The following is a 20,079-nucleotide window of genomic DNA, read 5'->3' on the forward strand; positions in this document are numbered from 1 at the left end:
AATGTATTTTCTTGTTTGTATTTGAATGCCTTTTTACATCTTGGCCAGGGGACTACAGATGAAAAATAGCCTTTTGGCTAATTCTGGCTTTTTTAACAATGTTTGTACATGTGTTTTATGAAATTGCGCTGTCCCCTTTTAAAATAAACCATTAAATCAAATCAAATCAAATCAAGCAGAGCTCCATATATCAGTAGTAAAGCTCATAGCTTGTATATCTTTAATCTCTTTCGAGACGTGTTCGCAAACTTTTTTGTACAGTTCTGGCAGTGCGGTCTCTGAAAAATATTTGCGTGATGGAAGAGAGTACCTCGGCTCTAGGTGTTCCAATAGGCGACGGAAGCCCCCATCTTCAACAATAGACATTGGTTGAGCATCTAAAACAATGAATTCTAAAACTTTCTGTGTAATTGCCGATGCTTTCAAGTTTTCCGCCGGAAACTTTTGAAAACTGTTGAAATGCATCCTGCAAAGTTAGTTGCTGGGCTGTATTTTCCGCTCCTTTTGTTTTGCTGAGCTGCAGGAATTCAGCGTGCTCCTTAGCATGGTGTTTCTGGATGTGCTTAAAGGAGACATATCATGCTAAATCCACTTTCTTGGCTCTTAAATGCATTTTGTTGTATATTTGTAGTGTTTATAAGTACATAAAAGTTGAAATTAGTCTCTTCAGGTGCTTTGTTGATATCTTTATATTCTGTTTTGGTCATATTTTCCAACCGGTTCTGATTTTTCTATTATCTATTACGTTTTTTGAACAATTACGTCACAGTATTTGCAGCGGAACTGCTAAATAAGGACATCGACTTCCAGCCCAACACTACGAGCAATCCGCCATTTTATATTTCTCGCTGCGATATTGTAGTCCAAGCTCAAGGATGCAGAAGTTACGAGAGCGTAAGAAATGTACTCACATCTGTGGGTAAAGTCATTTTTGTGTGCCCGAGGCACTTTAAGGATAACTACTTCACCAATCTCCGCCAGTATAAAGAAGGATTTGCCGATAGACTTCGTCTGATTGAGGGGTCAATTACTTCTTTCTTTGGAGACGACGAGCAGAGCACTTCGGTAAGCAGTTTATAACTTAAAGTAAAAAAGTAAAGTACACGGTGGTCATGGTTTAGCAGTGCTGTTTCTCACTCCGAAGGCTGCAGCCTGCGGAGATCGCTTTTGGGCATCAAGCCTGGTTTAAGTTAACTGAGCATCACATTTGCAAGTCATGAGCATATTACAACAACTTACGATTAACTAAGAATAATAGTAAACTTTATAATTGTTAATATTCTGAAATAAGACCGTCTTGATGACGTATGCAGCCTAGATATGCGACCTCCGGAGGCTGCAGCCTCACACCATTGCGATACCTCCATATGAAGACGTTGTTCTGCAGGTTCGTCGTCTTCATTTTCCTCTCAGTCCGTTTCCGACTCTGGCGCGAACATATAAGGCTGGATGGACAAGTCTTCCGTTGTTGACATTTTGTGAATAACGAGTAAATAAAAAGTTTCTGTGCAGCTAGATAATCGTATCTCTGCTATAAAACTACAAAAATGGCCGAACGTGGTGGAGTTTAACCGAGTGTCACCTCTGCAACCTGGAGAGGGGGCAGGGTATGACGTGCATTTAAAAAGACAGTACCAAAACGAGTTGCTCTCAGATGCACATCAGAAAAGGGGTAGAAAGGGGGCCTGTGGGGCTATAATAATGAGGAATTCAGACCCAAGCATTGCAGTTTCGCTTTACATAGACCACAAATAGATGATTTATATGTAAAAAGAACAGATTTAAAAGCATGATATGTCTGCTTTAATTAAATTGGTAGTATTGTACTTTGCAGTAATACCACCTCCCCTCAAAACATTTACTTTGCAAACATTGCAAACAGCCGACGAACTAGTTGGCGTGGCAAGCGTGAAATATCTCCACACAGCCAACTCTTTGGCTCGCTCCATGTTGCTTCTATTATGCGACCCGTATGCGACACACGTGAAGCTGAATGACGTAGATTCTGCTGCGACTGAAAAAAAACCCCGGATCGGCGGATCGGCCCGTGGATCTGTTAATTTTTCCGATCCCCGATCCAGCTATTTTGTCAGTATCGCGGCCGATATCCGATCCTAATATCGGATCGGTGCACCCCTAGTGTATCTACGTTTCACTGTTAGTTTATTAGCCAATCAGTGATGAGATTGCAAGTTAAGCCAGTAGGGGGAGCCAAATAGGTGCAAAACCACTTGTTTAAAATCCCCCACCCTAATAGAACTATCTGAGAGAGGTTTTTAGGAAGCTACTAAGGCATTACAGACCCAAACAAAACATTTTTTTGTCTTCATGTCACATTACAGAACAAGGATAAATACCCCGTTCAATCATTCTATGTCACCTTTAAATAGAATACCCAATAAAAAAAAATGTAGATAGGGTTCTGGGAATCTTGGAAGCTGTTTACAATTGGCATTAACATGCATTTTCATCGATCGGATCACAAGTGGAAGCTGTTAATGCCAGGTGTAAACGGTGTTCAAAACGCTTTGAGCCCGTCCACTTCTGACCACTTTCAACCACATTTAGAGGTAGTCGAAACCCCTTAAAATCGGATTGATTTTGTAGTGTAAATGCATATGTGGTTGAATGTGTTCGAACAGCTACACACAACTGCATTCTCTCCGCCCATTTATCTAATCTGAGGTACTGAACACAATGTTTTACGTCTTTTCTGACTTCTGGTGCGAAAACACGGTGTACAGTGCTATTTTTAGCCTTTCATTGATAAAACTAAAGTGGCTGATCTCCGCAGTGTCATTTTGCAAACGTGTGAAAGTTGCGCAGTCCTATTTCATTAATTGCGCTGAAATATCAGAGAAAGCTCTAACATATACATGTACAAAACACTGTGCAACATGTTTACATACTACACAAGCAGCAGACTCCAACATAATGAGTTTGCATCTATATAAACTCATAATTCCTCCCACTCGCATTTAAATGACAGCGGAGAGACTGGGCCACCGTCCCACAGACCACCCCCTCACAGTATTCAGGACAGAAGCGGTCAAAAGTGGACAAGAGAGTCGGATTTAAATACCAGGTGTACACGTGATGTGTCTCTCTCATCCACTTGTGGATATCCGATCGATGAAAACACATCTTAATACCAAGTGTAAACAGCCCCTTGATGATTACCAGGGATAAAAAGTGCCAGCTCACAAAGTACACCCCTGTGTTTTGGGGCCCCTTGATAGCTTGGGGCCCAAGCCTATTGCTGACCTTTGCCTAATGTGTAAGTCCACCCCTGGATTTCAGTGTTTGAATCTCCTGTGTGCATTTGTGGATTTAAGTGGGTGAATTGTTGTGTGCATTTCAGTGTGTTAATCTTCTTTGTGCATTTGTGGATTTCAGTGGGTTAATTTTTGTGTGCATTTCAGTGTGTATGTGTGCATTTGTGGATTTCAGTGGGTGAATATTCTGTGTGCATTCGTGAATCTTGTGTGTGCATGTGGCTCTCCCACATGCATTTGTGAATTACCTTGCACGCATCTGGATTTATTGCGTGCATTTGGGAACTATGGTGCAAATGTGTGTACTTTTGTAAACCCACACATCACTATACATTATTCATTCTTCTATAGAGGGTATGCACTTCGGCAAAAGTGACTGCGGTTACACCCACTGAATGGCAAAAAGTCTGAGTGACAGCATTAGCATAGCGTGAAAGGGTCTCTAAAATGGGAAAAGTAGTTATGTGATCGACTATGCTAACAGATTCAACAAAAATTTGAAGCTGTCTTTTTTCAGACTGCAAAAAAGAGGAGAAGAAAATTAGTAGCAGTAGCCATAAGTCGGATATGTAAAATTTGGAGATAAAAATACACCAATGAATACTCTTATTCTGTGTAATTGCAAAGTTTTGTCAGTGAGCTTTTTTTTAAAAACGTCTCGGTTACTATCGTAACCTCGGTTCCCTGAGAGACGGGAACGAGACATTGCGTCTGCTGATGCGATGGGAACTCCTCCCTCTTCCGGTATCTCTGAAGCTTTTATTGAACAACGCTAGTGTACTGGCCAATGCCACCCATGACGGCATATAGGGGTGGGACTTCCATGACTATATAGCCTGTTTAGGCGACAAAATACTCAGATTCTTTCGATTGAACGAACAGTAGAGCTGATCTGAGCAGTGACACGGCGGCTTACACGGTGTCTTATTCCTGTCTCTCAGGGAACCAAGGTTACGATAGTAACCAAGACGTTCCCTTTCGAGAGCGGTCACTCGACGTTGCGTCCGCTGATGCTATGGGAGATGTATTCAAACAAGCCGTGAGAACAGCGAAGAGCTGGTATGGTGGTAATGTGCTGTCCTCCCTTAGTACCAAATGATCCATTGAACCCAGCTGGATCCCAGAAGCTGACTGCGTAGGTGGAGCGGGGAAATTTCTTAGAATGAGCTGGGCAGGTAACAGCAATTGTTTACGAATGCCACAGCCCATCTCTTAAGCATAAAGAGTTGCTTTTATAGCAATGTCAGAGCGGAGTGCTTAGATAAATGTATAACACCCATACCGGGCACAGCTCACATCAGCTAGATGGGAAGGTAGAATGCAACCGTCTACGCTCTAACTCCGCTGAGGGTGGTTTAGGCACATAGTCCCTTAAGGGCATATACAGCCCATGACGGCACTATAATAGGCGAGTGATTCGGCCGCTTCTCTCACCCAAGGCACCAGCATGAAACGCAGCGGCAGCTGCGTGAAAACCCTTGGGGTACACCGCCCACTTCTCATTCATCTGCTCACTGCTGCAAAGGTAGAACGTTCGACACGTGACAGTGCACCGGTGTCGCAGCGCAGTATAGGTGAAGGTCTTACGAAAGGAGCCATCTGCGCGCTGTGCTCGCATGCGACCGGCCCCGAAAGGGAGTCCGTTCACGCTAGCAGTGGCCGAAGTGCGTCAAATTACAAGGCAGACGCCAAAGTGTGGGTCTGTTCATGTAAGGGGAGCGGCCGAAGCGCGCTATAATTACAAGACAAACACATATGAGAGGGTATTGTGAAACGCTGAATGTATTATGCACAATGTGGAATATTCCGCACTGCGTAGGTGGGGAAAGGAAACCTTGTGGCTTTCTCGTGTCCGTAACCTAGGAATACCCCGGGGGTATGAGGCTAATAGAGCGGGAATAACATTTTCCAGTTTGGCAGCACTCCCACCAAAGGCGCGCTGGTGGCGGTGGTTTGCTGCCGAGAACGCAGTCATTCGATATACCTCGGGGTCCATAGGTTACACGGTTCTTCCCTCGAGGAGCGAAGCTCTAAATCCAGGTAAAATTCTGCCGGAGCGATCCTTGCGTCCCTCACGAGTGCAAAGATGTACGGCGAGACGCTTCAGTTACTGTGAAGAGAAAGAATCTAAGTATTATGCCGCCTAAACAGGCTATGTAGTAGCAGAAGTCCCGCCCCTATATGCCGTCATGGGTGGCATTGGCCAGAACACTGCCGTTGTTCAATAAAAGCTTCAGAGAAACCGGAAGAGGGAGGAGTTCCCATAGCGTCAGTGGACGCAATGTCGAGTGACTGCTCTCGAAAGGGAACATCCATTAGGATGAGTCTTGTGCTTTACAAAGGTGGAATGGTTTAATAGTGTTAGACAAGACAAACATAATATGTCAGGAAAAGCAATGTCTGACCATATGCCAGTATCCACAGACTACTGGTTGTTTGGCAAGTCACTGTTAAGGCCAAATAAATTTCATTCAAGCTGAAAATAGTCAGTTTTTCTGGGGTTTTCGCAGCAGACGCTATTAAAAACTAGCCATTTTGTTAAATGTTTTGCCACTCAACAGGTTGATCTCCGGCGTGGTCACGTGGAAAATACCCTCTATTTGTAATCTTACCTGTTCTTAACATCTCCAAAGTAGCTGGCTCTGCTCTTGTCTCTCTGAACTCTGTAGTCCATAAGGTATCACAGCTGAGATTGAGAACTGGCCAAAGATGTTTAACTTTCCTGTGCATACATTAGTGACAAAAGGATTGCCCCCATCAATGTCCGTAAATAGAATTCTTCCTCTTCCTTTTTACCATCCTCATCACCATTCCCTTGATACCGGCAGTATTGAGAACAACGGAAAAACTGAAAAAAGAGAATAAAAAAGCTTATATATATATATATATATATATATATATATATATATATATTAGTGCTGCACAATTAATCGCATCGCAATCGCGATGTCAGCCTGTGCAATTATATGAGAGCAAAATGTTGCAATTATATTAAATAAATAAATGTATGGACTTGTTAACACAAACTTTCTGAAAACAGTTTGATGATTTTCCTTGCTGTTTAAAAAAAGAAAGAAAAATTAACAAAAAAGGCAGTGCACGTGTGGCATGCACGTGTGTGGTGTGCTTCGTCACTTATACCAGAGCAAAGATGGATGCAGAGGAGGTTGACAGTGATCTGGTAGCTAAAAAAAAACTCTATGTCTGTTGTATGGCGGTATTTTGGATTTAGGATTACTGACACTGAGCAGTTGCTACATCACGTGGCAATATGAAAACATTTCTAGTTTTACAAATACAAATTTTAGCTAAACTGTGTGTGGATTTTCTTTAAAACCCATCAAGTTGACTCATGATACCATTTAGTATAATCGCAATCGCACATCGCAATTTTAGCATCAATAACCGCAATGGGAAAAATTACCCAAATCGTGCAGCCCTAATATATATATATATATGCAGTGTTTAGGAAACAGAGAAAGCCTGACATAATTCATGTAATAGGCTATTGCCCCAATATGCAATTAAACAGCTCCAGTCATTGGTTAAAGTAAGATTATACCATCTCAAGGTATAAACGTTACCTGCTTTAAGAATGGAGTCATTTATTGTCGAACAAAAAAAAAACAGCATGTGAGGGTTGATAGTGTCTAATAACATTGATCTGGGAGGGAGAAGCTAATAACAGATGAATCCCTCCAGGCCAGAGATAAATCACAATGCCGCGTGTCTGTGCCAAGCAGCCACACTTATATATTTACAGTGATAATAAACAGAAAGACGCTTTGATATCTTATGTCACCCACTATTGTTTCCTATCGGAAACCACATATTATCAGTAGTATCTTGGATCAGTAGAATGGATCAGTTATGGTACCTAGTGTTTTTATGGATTTCTCTAAAATATTACTGCATCAGAGATATGACACTTTAATTACAAAAATATCCAAACATTAGAAAACATACCTAGGTCCTTAATAATCTCATATAATGACCAGCTAATCGAGGGGTTTCGCATGATGCGCTGTCATCTGTTGTGATGCTACTGCAGTGAATCTGTCGGCCACCACCTCTGATCAACACACACTAGATAAGAGCACAAGATGACCCACCACTAAATCCTTCTCTTAAACGTCTTCATGATGAATAAGCGATCTTATTTTTACTATATTTATAACTCGTTTGTTTTAAAATTTTCATAACTACATTTTTATTCAGTACTACAGCGGCATATTTTAAGTTTAGCTTTGGGACTTTTATTTTATCTCGGAGGGACATGCGTGCTGTTCCCTTCCGAAAGCAAATTTTATTGGACAGGGCGGTAAAATATCCAGAATGTGAACCAACCACAGCCCGCTGTGGCTGCACGTACTTCCGACTCATGAACTCCATGCAAAGTTGCCGGGGACGCTTTGCTAACGGCTAAAGGCTAACGGAACAGATAGAAAGCTTAGACGATTTTCAACACACAGGAGAAACAAAGTAATCTGCACCGGTGCCAAAAGAAACCGGTCTAATCTGACAACACACGGTGTGTCTTATATTTCTTTTAAATGCATGATTAGCAGCTACAGATTAATAAGGTCGTTCGTTAGCAGATTTGCTAAAAGGGATGAGGGTCACAGGATGCGTTTGGTTTATTTACTTTGTTCGCATTTTTATTTTCTGTTGTCATTATTAATTTTTAACTTTACAGTATTTACTTTTCCATGTCTACATGTCATTGGGGTATTCAATTGGCGAATTTCATTTGTTTGTTTATTTCTTTGTTGTTTATTGTTATTTTTGTAATAAGTATGTAGTAGAGTGGATGTTGGGTCTTCCGCGGTTATCTGCACATTTATTTGCGTTATTCACTTGATGTAAACAATAACTCACCCATAAAAATCTCATAATTTATTTGGTTTCAGATATTTAACTGTTAATCAGCATTTCCACTGAGTTTGCACATTAAAAATAACACATACATTATATGTTTACCTTTCTTTTTCATTTGCATAGGTTAAGGAACACAGTCGAATATGTTTAGTGTGTTATAATAAACAGTACACTAACATACAATCCAAGCCAAGCGGCAGGGACTTCATTCCACACCCAGCAAAATGGAAACAGAGGCAGTAAGCAGTTTAACATCCAAAGCAACTTTAATTTATGTTCTGTGTGTTTATGTCAAGCCAATGTGTAGTTTATATTATATTGTAGTTTATATTATATCAAGTGTTCTGTTTACTTGTTCTTTAGGAGGTAATCCCTATATGGCAAAATAAACCACATGGGTCAACTCGTAGTGTGGTGAGACGAATTGGCTCTACGCTGCCTCTTAAACCCTGTTCCAGAGCATGTTTCCAGGTATGGGAAGGAAAACTGGTAATATACACTGATCATAAACACACATACACTTTCATTAACTTAAAGCATCACTTGGTACCAGCCGGTTTTAATTTAAATTAATCTAAACTAATAAAGGATTTTTCTTTGTTTGTAATGTGTAATGTATCTACTTAGATTCTGTAATTAATAACCATAAGTATGGCTTAATCCGTACTGAAGTGAGGTTGTTTGTTTGAATTGTTATTTAAAACTCCAGGGGCCTCATTTATCAAGCGTGCGTACGAACAGAAGTGTGCGTAAAGTGTGCGTAGGAACAGTTTTACGCAAAGTGTGGAATTTATCAAATTGTACTTATACGTAGAAATGTTTGTAAATATACGCACACCTCGGAGTATGCGTACGCAGAGCATCTAGTGGTAGAATAGCGATACTACACAGGACCGTCCATCCCCAAGAACACTTTGCCTATTTATTATCCACCCCAAGGTGTTAAAAATGATTACTGTAACTGAGTAACTGCAAATCAGTGTTGAAGTTAATTAATGAAATTAGTGTCTAACCCTATATAAGAAAGCTCCGTCAAATGCTTGACACAGTGGCTTATCTTACTTTTTTATAAAGACTTAGCAAATCATCGATTCCGCCGATGATGCTGGTTAGGCGGCTGTCCAAGGAAAGTTCTGTCATTGTCTGTCCTCCTACAGATTTCACGTTGGTGTGCTGTGACGTGTTTTTTTTTTTTTTTGCTGATAATTTAATGTCAAACCACTTTTTTATTTCTAGAAGTGTTCTCATACCCAACGGAATTAAACTCACGTTCCCATGCAGATTTGTTTTCTTTTGTGAATGGAAACTGTGTCTGCGTAGGGGGAAGTTACATCCTCTGCCCATTTGAACCCATTGTATTAGAACACTTTTCTCTCATTTTATGATTCTTTTCTTAATTTATTGGTTCTTTTCTAGAAATTTTAATATATTATATACATGAAAATTCAATTGGATGCATTTCAAATTGTTTTTGACCACAGATTGTTGTTGGTCTGACTTACCCTGGCTTGCGTTATTTTTACATCACGTTTAAATGGGAAATTAGTCTATAAACCTGGTACAGTGACGTACAATGTTTAAACAAGTTTATATTCATTAAAGGGCGGGTTCAATGGTATTTCATGCATTCTGACTTACTAACACAAGCTTAACATAGGCAAGGTGTCAAAAAAAGCAGTAGGACGTGTTACAGAGTATTTCTGTGCCGAATGCACTTCGCCAGGGTTCGTACAAGTTTTTGCCATACGTATAATTTAATTTTATTTCCCCGGAAAGCCACGTCCCTACGTCAATCAGCGGGAGAGCGAGATCTGAGGATGCTAGAAGTCACAGGCATCAATTCACACGACAGATTTGTTTTATGTCAAGACTCAACAATGGCACGAAAAAAGAAGTGTATTTTCTGGATGTAAGGCGAAGAAAGCCAGCATTATGGAAGCAATGGATATAGTTTGTTTATCTGGGGTAGCTGGATTTCATTAAAAAGTCCCAACCTGGTAATGAGTTGCATGTAGGGATGCACTGAAATGAAAATTCTTGGCCAAAACCGAAAATGAGGAAACCAAGGCCAAAAAACCGAAACACCGAAATAAGTTATTATGCCAATTATTAGTACAAGTGCATTTATGGCTATCACTGTGTAATAACTTTACTAGGGGTGTGTGACAGATTACAAAACTCACGGTTCAGATCACATTACAGTTTTTGAGGCACGGATCGGATTATTTTTCAGATCAGCAAAAAGGGGGTGGGGAAAATCAAATAACAAATAAAGAAATTACAAACATAAAAAAGAACAAAGCTGCACATGAATAAGAGCTAACATTAGCATTAGGTACAGAAATCGAATTAAATGAGTCATAACACTGTCTTTATTGTATAAATTAAATATATTATTATTTTTAGAGCTATTTGTCTCTTTGTTAGACTTAAGTAGGTTAATTGAGGTTACTGTCTCTTTAAATAAGCAGAGACTAATTTATGACTGTAATCTATACATACACTTAAGACATAAACAAATATTTTTATTAGAAAAAGAATACTTTGGAGATAATTTTGTTTATATGTGCCCTGTCAATAACAGAAAGATTTTACGTTCGCTTGTTTGCGTCTCACTCGTGTGTGCACTATTGAGGGCACTTAAACGCGCGCGCACACAGAGAATGAAGGCGAATCCCAAACAGCGCAGCATAAAAACGTTACGTTGTTTTTCATTGCTTTATTCGGCACATGTATGTTAATGGACTATACAGTATGAGACACATTTGTGCGACTCTCTAAAGTTTACACATCAAGAGTTCTGATCTTTGAAGGGCGTACTCACTGTGATGATCACGTCTGGACCGGACACAACCGCAGGTGCCTCTGTGCGTACTTTAGCGCCTTTTTGTGGTTAAATACATCCACGCCGCATACATGTTGCTTCAGACAAGCACATGCAGGTCGCGGTTTCTGTTTGCGTCATCACAACATTTCGGCCGTATTGTTTCGGTCATAAAAGTCTTTCGGCCGAAAGCCGAAAATGCTCTTTTGGGCCATTTTCGGCCGAAAATTTTCGGTGGCCGAATATTCGGTGCATCTCTAGTTGCATGCAGTAAGTTAGACTTTTTTGTAATGTTGGAAATCAGGGCGTATGTGCATATAATGTAAAAGCTTGTGACTCTCTCTCCTCTTGCAGCTCGTAACTCCTTCAGAATTTTTTCCTATGTTATTGAAAAGAATCGCTAGAACTGATCTGTCTTTTATAAATCTGATAAAACTAAAGACTCTTTGGAGATTTGAAGGTTGTAATACTACTCTATTGGTACTCGAGATTAACATCAGATATGCAGAAACAGCGTGTGTTATCGGAGCTTTAACATTTCTTACTACCGTATATTAGGTTATCATGAACTTGCCTACCAAGTTAACTTTGTTAACTTATTATAATAAAACTTATTGTTAATCATAAAATTTTTAACATTCACCAAGATTAATAATGCTTTGATCGCACTGCAACTAAAATTAGGTAGTCTGTCATCAATGACAGCTAATTGGATGAAAAAAGCACTTTTTTTTAGTGAGAACCAACACAGGTCAAGGAGAGTTCATGACGATGTTCTTGATTAGACTCGGCTATTGCTTTGACCAGAAGAGCAATGGCCAATCCAGAAGTCAAAAACCCGGAAGTGTAAAAAGGCTTATGGCTGTAAATTTCCTGTTTTCCACAGGAACTCCCCGGCCTTCCTTCAATGCGCTCCATGGGTGGGCCACTGGTTCCAACACTAGCAGATATTGCCTGGATTGCGGATGATGAGGAGGAAACGTATGCCAGAGTCAGGTAAGTCTGGCACCCTGGTATTAATACAAGTAATCGTAATTTGTCACAACATTCATTCAAATATATAGAGATGTCTTGTTGATCCTTAATGGGGTTTGGCATGTGGCAGGCAGCATAAGCATTCCAGCAAGTTCTGGATGTGTGATTCTTGACTAATCTACAGTTATTGATTTTATTTTTTTTTATCACAGACCCCTACCCTGCTGATTATTCTGGTTCAAACCTAAATCATGTTAATGCCTACTGTCATTAAATAAAATTTGCATTTGTTTTTTCGGTATTGCTTTTATTGATAACAATTCATTTAAGTTCCTAAACCTTTAATAAATATTCTTGGGATATTTTCTGTGAATCAGCAGATAACCTAATGTACCAGCTGAATTCCTTGGGACAACAATTAAAAAAAATTGTCTTTAACTAGTGCTTTTCTGCTATTTTTTTAGAAGTGACACACGCCCCCTGAGGCATGAGTGGAGGCCGACACCCTTGCTGGTTATGCACAGAAACTCGTCTGTACCCAACTTCAGAAGAGAAGGCAGGCGGGTTGAAGGTCTAAGGAAACCAGGAGTAACTGCTCTGAACCGCACCACAGCTTTACAGGATGAGCTGAGTCGACTCAAAGCCCAGATTGCCAAGATAGTTGCTGCAGACTCAGGTTGAATAGTTTCTCTGAACTTTGAAGTTTCTGTTTTGTGGGTATTTGTTGTTAAATCTAATATCTGTGCCCCACTTTGATTTTTGCAAAAAATTTAAGATTATTGGAGTTCTTTATATAAGATTATATAAAGCTCCACTCGATCTAAGCTTTGACTCGATAAGTTAGTACTGTCTCAGGACTAAGGGTGTATTCACACCTGCCTTGTTTGGTTCGATTGAATCGAACTCAAGTTCGTTTCCCCTCTTGGTGCGGACCTTTTGGGCAGGTGTGAATACAGCAATCGAACTCTGGTGCAGACCAAACAACTGCACCGAGACCCCTCTGAAGAGGTGCGGAACAAAACGCAAGATCAAAAGAAATGTCTTGCCAACATGCATTATTTATTTCATGAAAAAATAATAGCAGTAATTTAAAATGTCTTATTATATTTTTTATAAAATTATCTAATATTCTTTGATACAGAGTTAGACAACTTGGTAAACATTTCTGGCTTTATTTTACTTCAATCTTTCTCCAGCACCCTGCACCCCATCACCAGCAACACCGCGCCCCACAAACAACAGTCAATCAAAATCTCCTGTGCACATATTACTACATTTTTATTTTGTTTTAAAGTTTTTAATTGTAATCTAGTATAATGAATTATTTTCATGAGGATACATACGTGAAAGGTCTGTGTGAGCTGTGTGTCGCACCTGCTGTCTCACATAAATGACAAAAACTGGGTGAAGCAATAATGCATTTCAATTTACTGTTTTTTTTTAGTCCTTATATTAAGTTGTTGGAAACTTGGGACACAAAAGAAAGGCATCTGTCCACTACCATCTCATCTCAGCGTTAGCAAACTTGTGCATGCTGTCAGCGCGTAAGGACCGATCTTTTTCCTTTAAGGCTTTGAACTTGAACGGTCCGGTCACATACACGCATATAATTACACACAAAGTAATCACACATTATATGGAAAATGTAGCTTTGGACTTTTAGCTATTGTGCAATTACTCTAGGTTAGTAATTTTCAAACTTTTTAAAAAGCAACCGTAAAAAAACAAGATTATGCAACGCACCTCTCTTGGTGTTGGCGATAAGGATTGATTCATATGTTCTCATTAATATCAAGCATTTATCAAATATTTATGCGGCTGAAGTGGTTAATTATTTTAATATCATTTACCTTAAATTATCTTGGCAAACCACTTGGTATGACAGCTGTCTAGGTTAATCAAAAAACAAACAGTGTCTGTATCTTGAGGTTGTATTTATTTTTCATACTTTCATATTGTTTCTCTGTTCTTATTAAATCACTGACTGTTTACTTAATTATTTAATTACTTGAGAACTTCTAATTTAATATTATACAAGCATTGGTATCCTAGTAGAGAGAAAAAATATATATATTTTGCGCAAATTTCTGGAAATTACTGCCACATAATTTTGATCGCAAAAATCACAAAAATAAATCGCGAAATCCTGGAGGGACTGAAACAATTGTGTTTGAACAATCTGAATAGCTATATTTGTATACAGCAGCTCTTTCAATCAGTGCGGCGCAAAAGCCTGATAACTTTTTACCTGATACATCTTTTGCACAGCGCAACTGTCAGAACATGCTGTCTATGCTGTCTTTGCAAAATATATATAATATATAATAATATAATATCGTTTAGATGACATTAAATTGTGTGCTTCTCAATATAGTGTCGGCATTTTGGTTTACCTGCTGATAATACCAAATCAGTAATAGAACAAATATTGCATTATGAATTATCTCTATTATTTTGCTCCTCCTGCTTTCCCCCACCTGATAATTTCTGTCCAATGAATGAATGACCTTAATACACATGTGGTTCTGTTTACAAATGTTGGTTCACTTGCAAAAAGGGCAGTGTGAATGTGAACCGCACCAAAAAATAAAAAAATAAAAACATTTGGTCCGGACCAAAGCAAGTGAACTAGCGGACTTTCCTGGTATGAATACACCCTAAGACTTTATAGCTGTAGAAATATAGTTTGTTATATGGTTTTGTTCGATAATTACATCTAAATTTGTTTTATATATCTCTCATAAAATCTTCACCTTATTCAGGTTCGAATCCCATTACCCCTGACCTGCTGTCCCCTGATGACACTAGTGTGGGCTTCTCTATGGCTCCCTTTGAGACCGCAGCCTACCAGTCTGCACCAACAGCCTCCTTTGTCATCAGTGATGTCACAGAGGAAGAGGAGGAAGAAGTGGATGATGATGAGGAGGAGGTTTCAGAGCTGGTGCCTGATCCCATCATGCCAGTTTCCATGACAGCATCAGCAACTTTCGATCATGATCACCCACCTATGGACTTCCGAGAGCCAGAGGAAGACACAGTGTCTCTATCAAAGTCAACAAGCTTTGCTGATGTCATGGACATTCTGAAAGATATGAACCGCATGAAGATGAGCAAGGATAGGTAAGTGGTGTTTCCAGGAAAGTAGAATAAATTCAGAAAGTACTATAAACTAAATTTTTAGCCTGGCTCAGCTCATGATTATTTGTATATAGTCCATGAATAGTTTTGAGAGCATTAAGGGCTTGACATTAAAGCTTGTCTGGGACAAGTAAAAGTTTTTAACTAAATTTGTGGTCAGAGTTCCAGCAGAGCTCGGCAATGTATTTGTGTACAGCTGCATCGAATGAATAATCCACCTGCACCTTTTCTCTGATTTAGATATCCGCACCCGGTCACCACATAAAGGCCAGTTTTATACAGCACACATATGAGCTCTGCATTTGAACAAATTTACTTGACCACATGACAATGATTAATGTCAAGGCATTAACATTAGTAAGCTCCATTAGTTAACCTAAACTGACAATAAATTATACTTCTACAGGATTTATTGGTCTTAGTACAGGTTAATAAACGTAACCTTAACATATTCATCTTCAAACATTATTTGATTCCCATAACCTAGCTTGAACAGACAATAATCAACTATTACTTTTGTCAAAGAATAATAAATGCTGTAACAATATTTTGTTCAACGTAAATTCATGCCAGCTAGGTAGGTTGATATTTCAGTCCCTTTTTACACCCATTCATATTTCTCCTCATCCTAATTATGGGTCTGTATTCAGATACAAGCCAGTCTCTCTAAAAGGCTGTTTACATTTGACATTAACATGTGTTTTTGTCGATTGGATCACAAGTGGAGGACGTTAATGCCAGGTGTAAACGGAGTTCAAAACGTTTTAAGATCGTCCAATTTCGACCACTTTCAACCACATTCAGAGGAAAACGGATTGCTTTTGTAGTGTAAACGCACATGTGGTTGAATGTGTTCAAACAGCCACAGGAGACCGCCTTCTCTTCGCCCATTTTTCTAATCTGAGGTACTGAACACACTTTTGGCGCGAACACGCGGTGTACAGCGCTATTTTTAGCCTTTCATTGATAAAACGAAAGCTTTAAAAGCAAGAAGGTTGATCTTTGCAGTTTCATTTTGCAAGTGTGTTAATGTTGCGCAATCTTATTTCAACATATGCATGTACAAAACACTGTGCAGCATGTTTACTTACAACACAAGCAGCGGAATCCAACATAATATTTTAAACTTTGTAATAAGTTTAAACTTTGCGTCCATATACACTCGTCATTATGCGATTGACGAAAACACATCTTAATACCAAGTGTAAACAGCCCCTAACTTACTGTCATTAAAACGCTGAGCACTGTCATGAGTTTCAAATGTTTGCGCATCATGTCTCTGTTTTGGTGGAGTTTGACTTCCCACTGTTCAGAGCAATTGGATTATGACGTCGAAGTACTGCGGGAGCGATTCATAAGCACTGTTCTCGACTTGTTATCCCTATACCCTAATGTCATAATCCCCGATTGGTCTGTGAAGGGCTGCATGAAGTTGACAACACCCATTAGCGCTGTGCCAAAAATTTATAAAAAGGTCACTGGCCAACTGGCAGTTGACGCCAATTCTTATAGAATTTTTAATTCAAGTGTTAATTTTAGACCCTGTTTGTTTGTGTATGTTTTGTTAGATACAACCGTGGGTGCACCTCACTGAGGGAGGAAGACTCTGCCTCTCTTATATCTGAAGCATTGAGGAAGAAATTTGTTCTGAATGACGATGACATGAACGTGAGGAAATAATCTCATCTCGGCAGTTTCTCCATGTAAGGCTGAAATGATCACATTTCACTTTGGTTAACAGTTAGTGGTGCTAAAATTATGATTACTTAATCTTCTATTGGGTGTTTAGGTCTGTGCCTGTGGACTGTCACCATGGAAACCCCATAATACATCCAAATAATTTGAATAGAGATCTGCTGCGCTCCTCAGTGCTCCCACAATGCTGCACGCTGTGACATGGCAGGAGGATAGAGGAGCACCTCTCCTCCGCACACATACACATACACACACGCTCCAGCTGGCACTGATGGGCCAACCGGACCATGCATATTCTGTTAAAATGCCTGTGTGTGTGTGTGTGTGTGTATGTGTGTGTCTGTTCATAAGGGTCCAGATGGGTGGTCTTCATACTCTGCAGATTGTTGACCACTCTGCCATTTGTGGTTCCATTATACATTTCTAATGTATATGTTACTTCCTGGTTCATCCTACATCTGTTAATCAAGCCAGGAAACAACAGAGTTCCTGGAGGAGCCCAGTTTTTCTATTTCTGAAGATCTTTAGTTTGAAAATGTAAAAGTGTATTTCTTGCCTTACACTTACTCATACAACCCTGTAATACTTGAAGCTGTTTTTGATGAGTGATTTGATGTTGCAATACATGCGGCCACATTTGTCTTCATTTATGAACTAAATGAGCAAAGACATTATTTAAAGAATATGCGTGCATGTACACTGAAAGACTGCATTTTTTTCTATTTAGTGCTTTGTGATGTCCCATTCTCTGTACAGACTTTTGAAGTGTGTACTGAGCCACACGACTGGTGTGTTTAAGAAAATTATGTAAAATGTCTTTGAATTCATAATGCGTGGGGTGTATTTTCGGGAAGTACATGGAAAGAAAACTCTAGGTTTTTGGTAGTGTGGAGCAGATTGTAAATGTTTCTGTATGTGCAGAATAGCATGTGTGATGCGTTGCATTAAGTGTGACTGTTTAGTAAAAATAATTAATGTTTTCTCCTTGCTAAGTGTAACAAGAAGCTATTTTAATAAATATGCTGCTTGTGTTCCATGTACACAGTCTAAAGTGGAAATCAAACACAAAATGTGCATTTTAACATTTGTTTAGTTATTTCTCATGCCTGCAGCCTTTATCATTGTTTCTGACAAATGTACATTATTAACAGTTTTTGTACGGCATCAAACTTGTTTTTTCAGGACCCCACTAAACAAAGTAGATACTATTTGTGGATACCTTGAGTCTAGCTATGTACTGTATATAGAGCGACAGGGCTCTCCTGATTTTGAAGTGGTTGATGTCCTCAGGGCAACATTATGTTGACCCTGGGACAACATTTCAATCAACCAATCAGATTTCAGAAATAAGTTTACAGTTTGTTTTAAGTTTAAGCTTACAACCAGGATTAGCTGTTTCTAGACCATTGTTTTTTACTTATGTCCCTCTGATTTTAGGGTTTGGTTATGGTTGGGGTTTGGGGTAGGTTTAGGTTTTATTTAAAAAAAAATTGTCCTTGAGTCAACACAATATGTTGCCCTGAGGACATCTCTCACTTGGCAAAATCAGTTCAAGCATAGGGATGGCTAGCTATGTCATTTTCCTAAAACTTTGTAAGTGAAGTCACAGTACATATGTCTATATCAGAGCCATATAAAAATAATCCATCAAAGCTGATAGATAAGAAGCATACGCACTGAACATGGTAACATGCCTTTCAATTTGTCAAAACCAGGTAAAATATGAATACAGTATATGACTGCTGGGTTTCATCTATAGTGAGTGGTACAAGCTGGTTTTGAATTGGGTCAATCTTGCAGTTCCTGGTTTCTTTTAGAAAACACTTGTAATCTGTGCATTAGCTTTTTGATAAATAAGGCAATAACTGCCTATTGTTTGTGTGAGAGAGCGAAAATAAACAGTTAAAATGCTAAATTTATCATGTGTTTTGTTAGTGTGATAATGATCAGCAGCCACATGGGGGAAGCATTAGTTGATTGGAAAACAAGTGTTTCAAAAAGTAACAGATAACATTTATTTTATTAATTAAATGAACAAAATTGTAATAGATACATTTTGTTCCTTAACTTTTCTGTTATATAACTATAACATAATTATTCAAATAATACATTTTATTATTACAACAACGTTGTTTGGCATTGCTTGGTTAGCAACTTTGGAAACCAAAAAATAGTTTATTTTATACATTAATGTGTGTCCATGTCATATATGCATTCTACGGGGTCAAGTTTATTTTCAAAAGTGTTCCTTTACATTTATTTATTCAGCAAAAGCTTTTTTTAAAGTTAACTTGTAAAGAAGCATAACTTAAAATTAATTTGGTCCTATTAGTAGATGGTATTTAACCTTCCTTAAATATCACAGGTCTCTTTGTCTGAGATTCAAAAATTTTGTATTATAGTGGAACTGTATGAATTTGGCAATGTAATGTTGCAGAAATGTTGACTACTGCCACTATGCAAGCTGGCATATGTTTGTGGTCTGCTATCAAGTATAATGTTGAAGGAGCTCCACCACTGTATGTATATATCACTTCTAGTGGTTCCTCTTTTACACGTTTATCCCCAGGAGGCCTGTGCCTTCGAAGATTCTATTTAACCTTCTTTTTAATTTTTTTCTAAAAGACCTGATTTGATCCATTGTTTCAATGTTCGGTCTATTTTCTGTGTGAGTCCTTGGCCTACTTTATTACACCTCACCTCTGAAAAGCAGATTCTGTCTATTTTGGATAGGAGATGATTTTTAGACATCTATGGAGATTTGTTTTAATAGAGCAGTGTCATTTTTGAGACTTTAAATATTGACCTTTGTGGCATATGACGTTAATTTAGCCTGTTGCTCTGAAGTTTTAGACTAGAGGTTGATGCCACTTAATCTACATGATTAATTTTCATTAACATTTTTGCCAATATTAAATTAAACATTTCATGTGCAACAAAAAGAGTTGACTTACCTAAAAAACCTGGAAGGTCATTGCAATCGAAGATTTTTTTGTCTGGGGAAATGCCCTCGGCTTAAACTTAACTGAGTCTACAGGTTATATACTTAGAGACCACAGCTGTTTCCATCGGAGCAATGTACTGTAGTAATGTTTACCCTTTTACACTGTCCACATATGCTGTTAATGTTCTTCTCTTTAGAAGTTTTAATCATTAAAGTCAAGCATGGATATACAATTAGTTTTACCCGTCACATGATTAAGTTTAGAAGTAAGGGCATAGTTAGGTGAAGGGCAGTGGCGGATTTAGCAAATTGGGGGCCCAAGCGAAGGTATGTATGGGTCCCTCCCATCC

General features: G+C 38.8%; 2 protein-coding genes across 6 annotated transcripts in view; one reads left to right on the forward strand and one right to left on the reverse strand.

Annotated features, from left to right (window-relative positions):
• Positions 1–7,516, reverse strand: part of LOC135727264 (oxidation resistance protein 1) — a 37,891-nt gene extending 30,375 nt beyond the window's left edge. For all 4 annotated transcript variants that reach the window (XM_073812503.1, XM_065245092.2, XM_073812502.1 and 1 more), the window contains exons 1-2: positions 7,242–7,516; positions 5,888–6,123 (exon numbers count right to left, since the gene is read on the reverse strand). In XM_073812503.1, the coding sequence (XP_073668604.1) occupies positions 5,888–5,949 (62 nt within the window). In that variant the 5' untranslated portion in view covers positions 5,950–6,123; positions 7,242–7,516. The remainder of the gene's footprint in view (positions 1–5,887; positions 6,124–7,241) is intronic.
• A 136-nt stretch (positions 7,517–7,652) lies between these two features.
• Positions 7,653–18,756, forward strand: mtfr1l (mitochondrial fission regulator 1-like). Of its 2 annotated transcripts, XM_065255164.2 has the most exons (8): positions 7,653–7,806; positions 8,277–8,392; positions 8,517–8,624; positions 11,864–11,973; positions 12,417–12,628; positions 14,715–15,072; positions 16,659–16,793; positions 16,880–18,754. In XM_065255164.2, the coding sequence occupies exons 2-7, from the start codon at positions 8,378–8,380 to the stop codon at positions 16,768–16,770; spliced, it is 915 nt and encodes a 304-aa protein (XP_065111236.1). In that variant the 5' UTR covers positions 7,653–7,806; positions 8,277–8,377; the 3' UTR covers positions 16,771–16,793; positions 16,880–18,754. The 2 variants fall into 2 exon arrangements, with proteins under 2 accessions (XP_065111236.1, XP_065111237.1); XM_065255165.2 differs by lacking the exon at positions 8,277–8,392 and having other exon boundaries at positions 7,668–7,806; positions 16,880–18,756.
• The last annotated feature ends 1,323 nt before the right edge of the window (positions 18,757–20,079 follow it).

The sequence above is a fragment of the Paramisgurnus dabryanus genome, chromosome 17, assembly GCF_030506205.2.
Source record: "Paramisgurnus dabryanus chromosome 17, PD_genome_1.1, whole genome shotgun sequence".
Taxonomy (NCBI): domain Eukaryota; kingdom Metazoa; phylum Chordata; class Actinopteri; order Cypriniformes; family Cobitidae; genus Paramisgurnus; species Paramisgurnus dabryanus.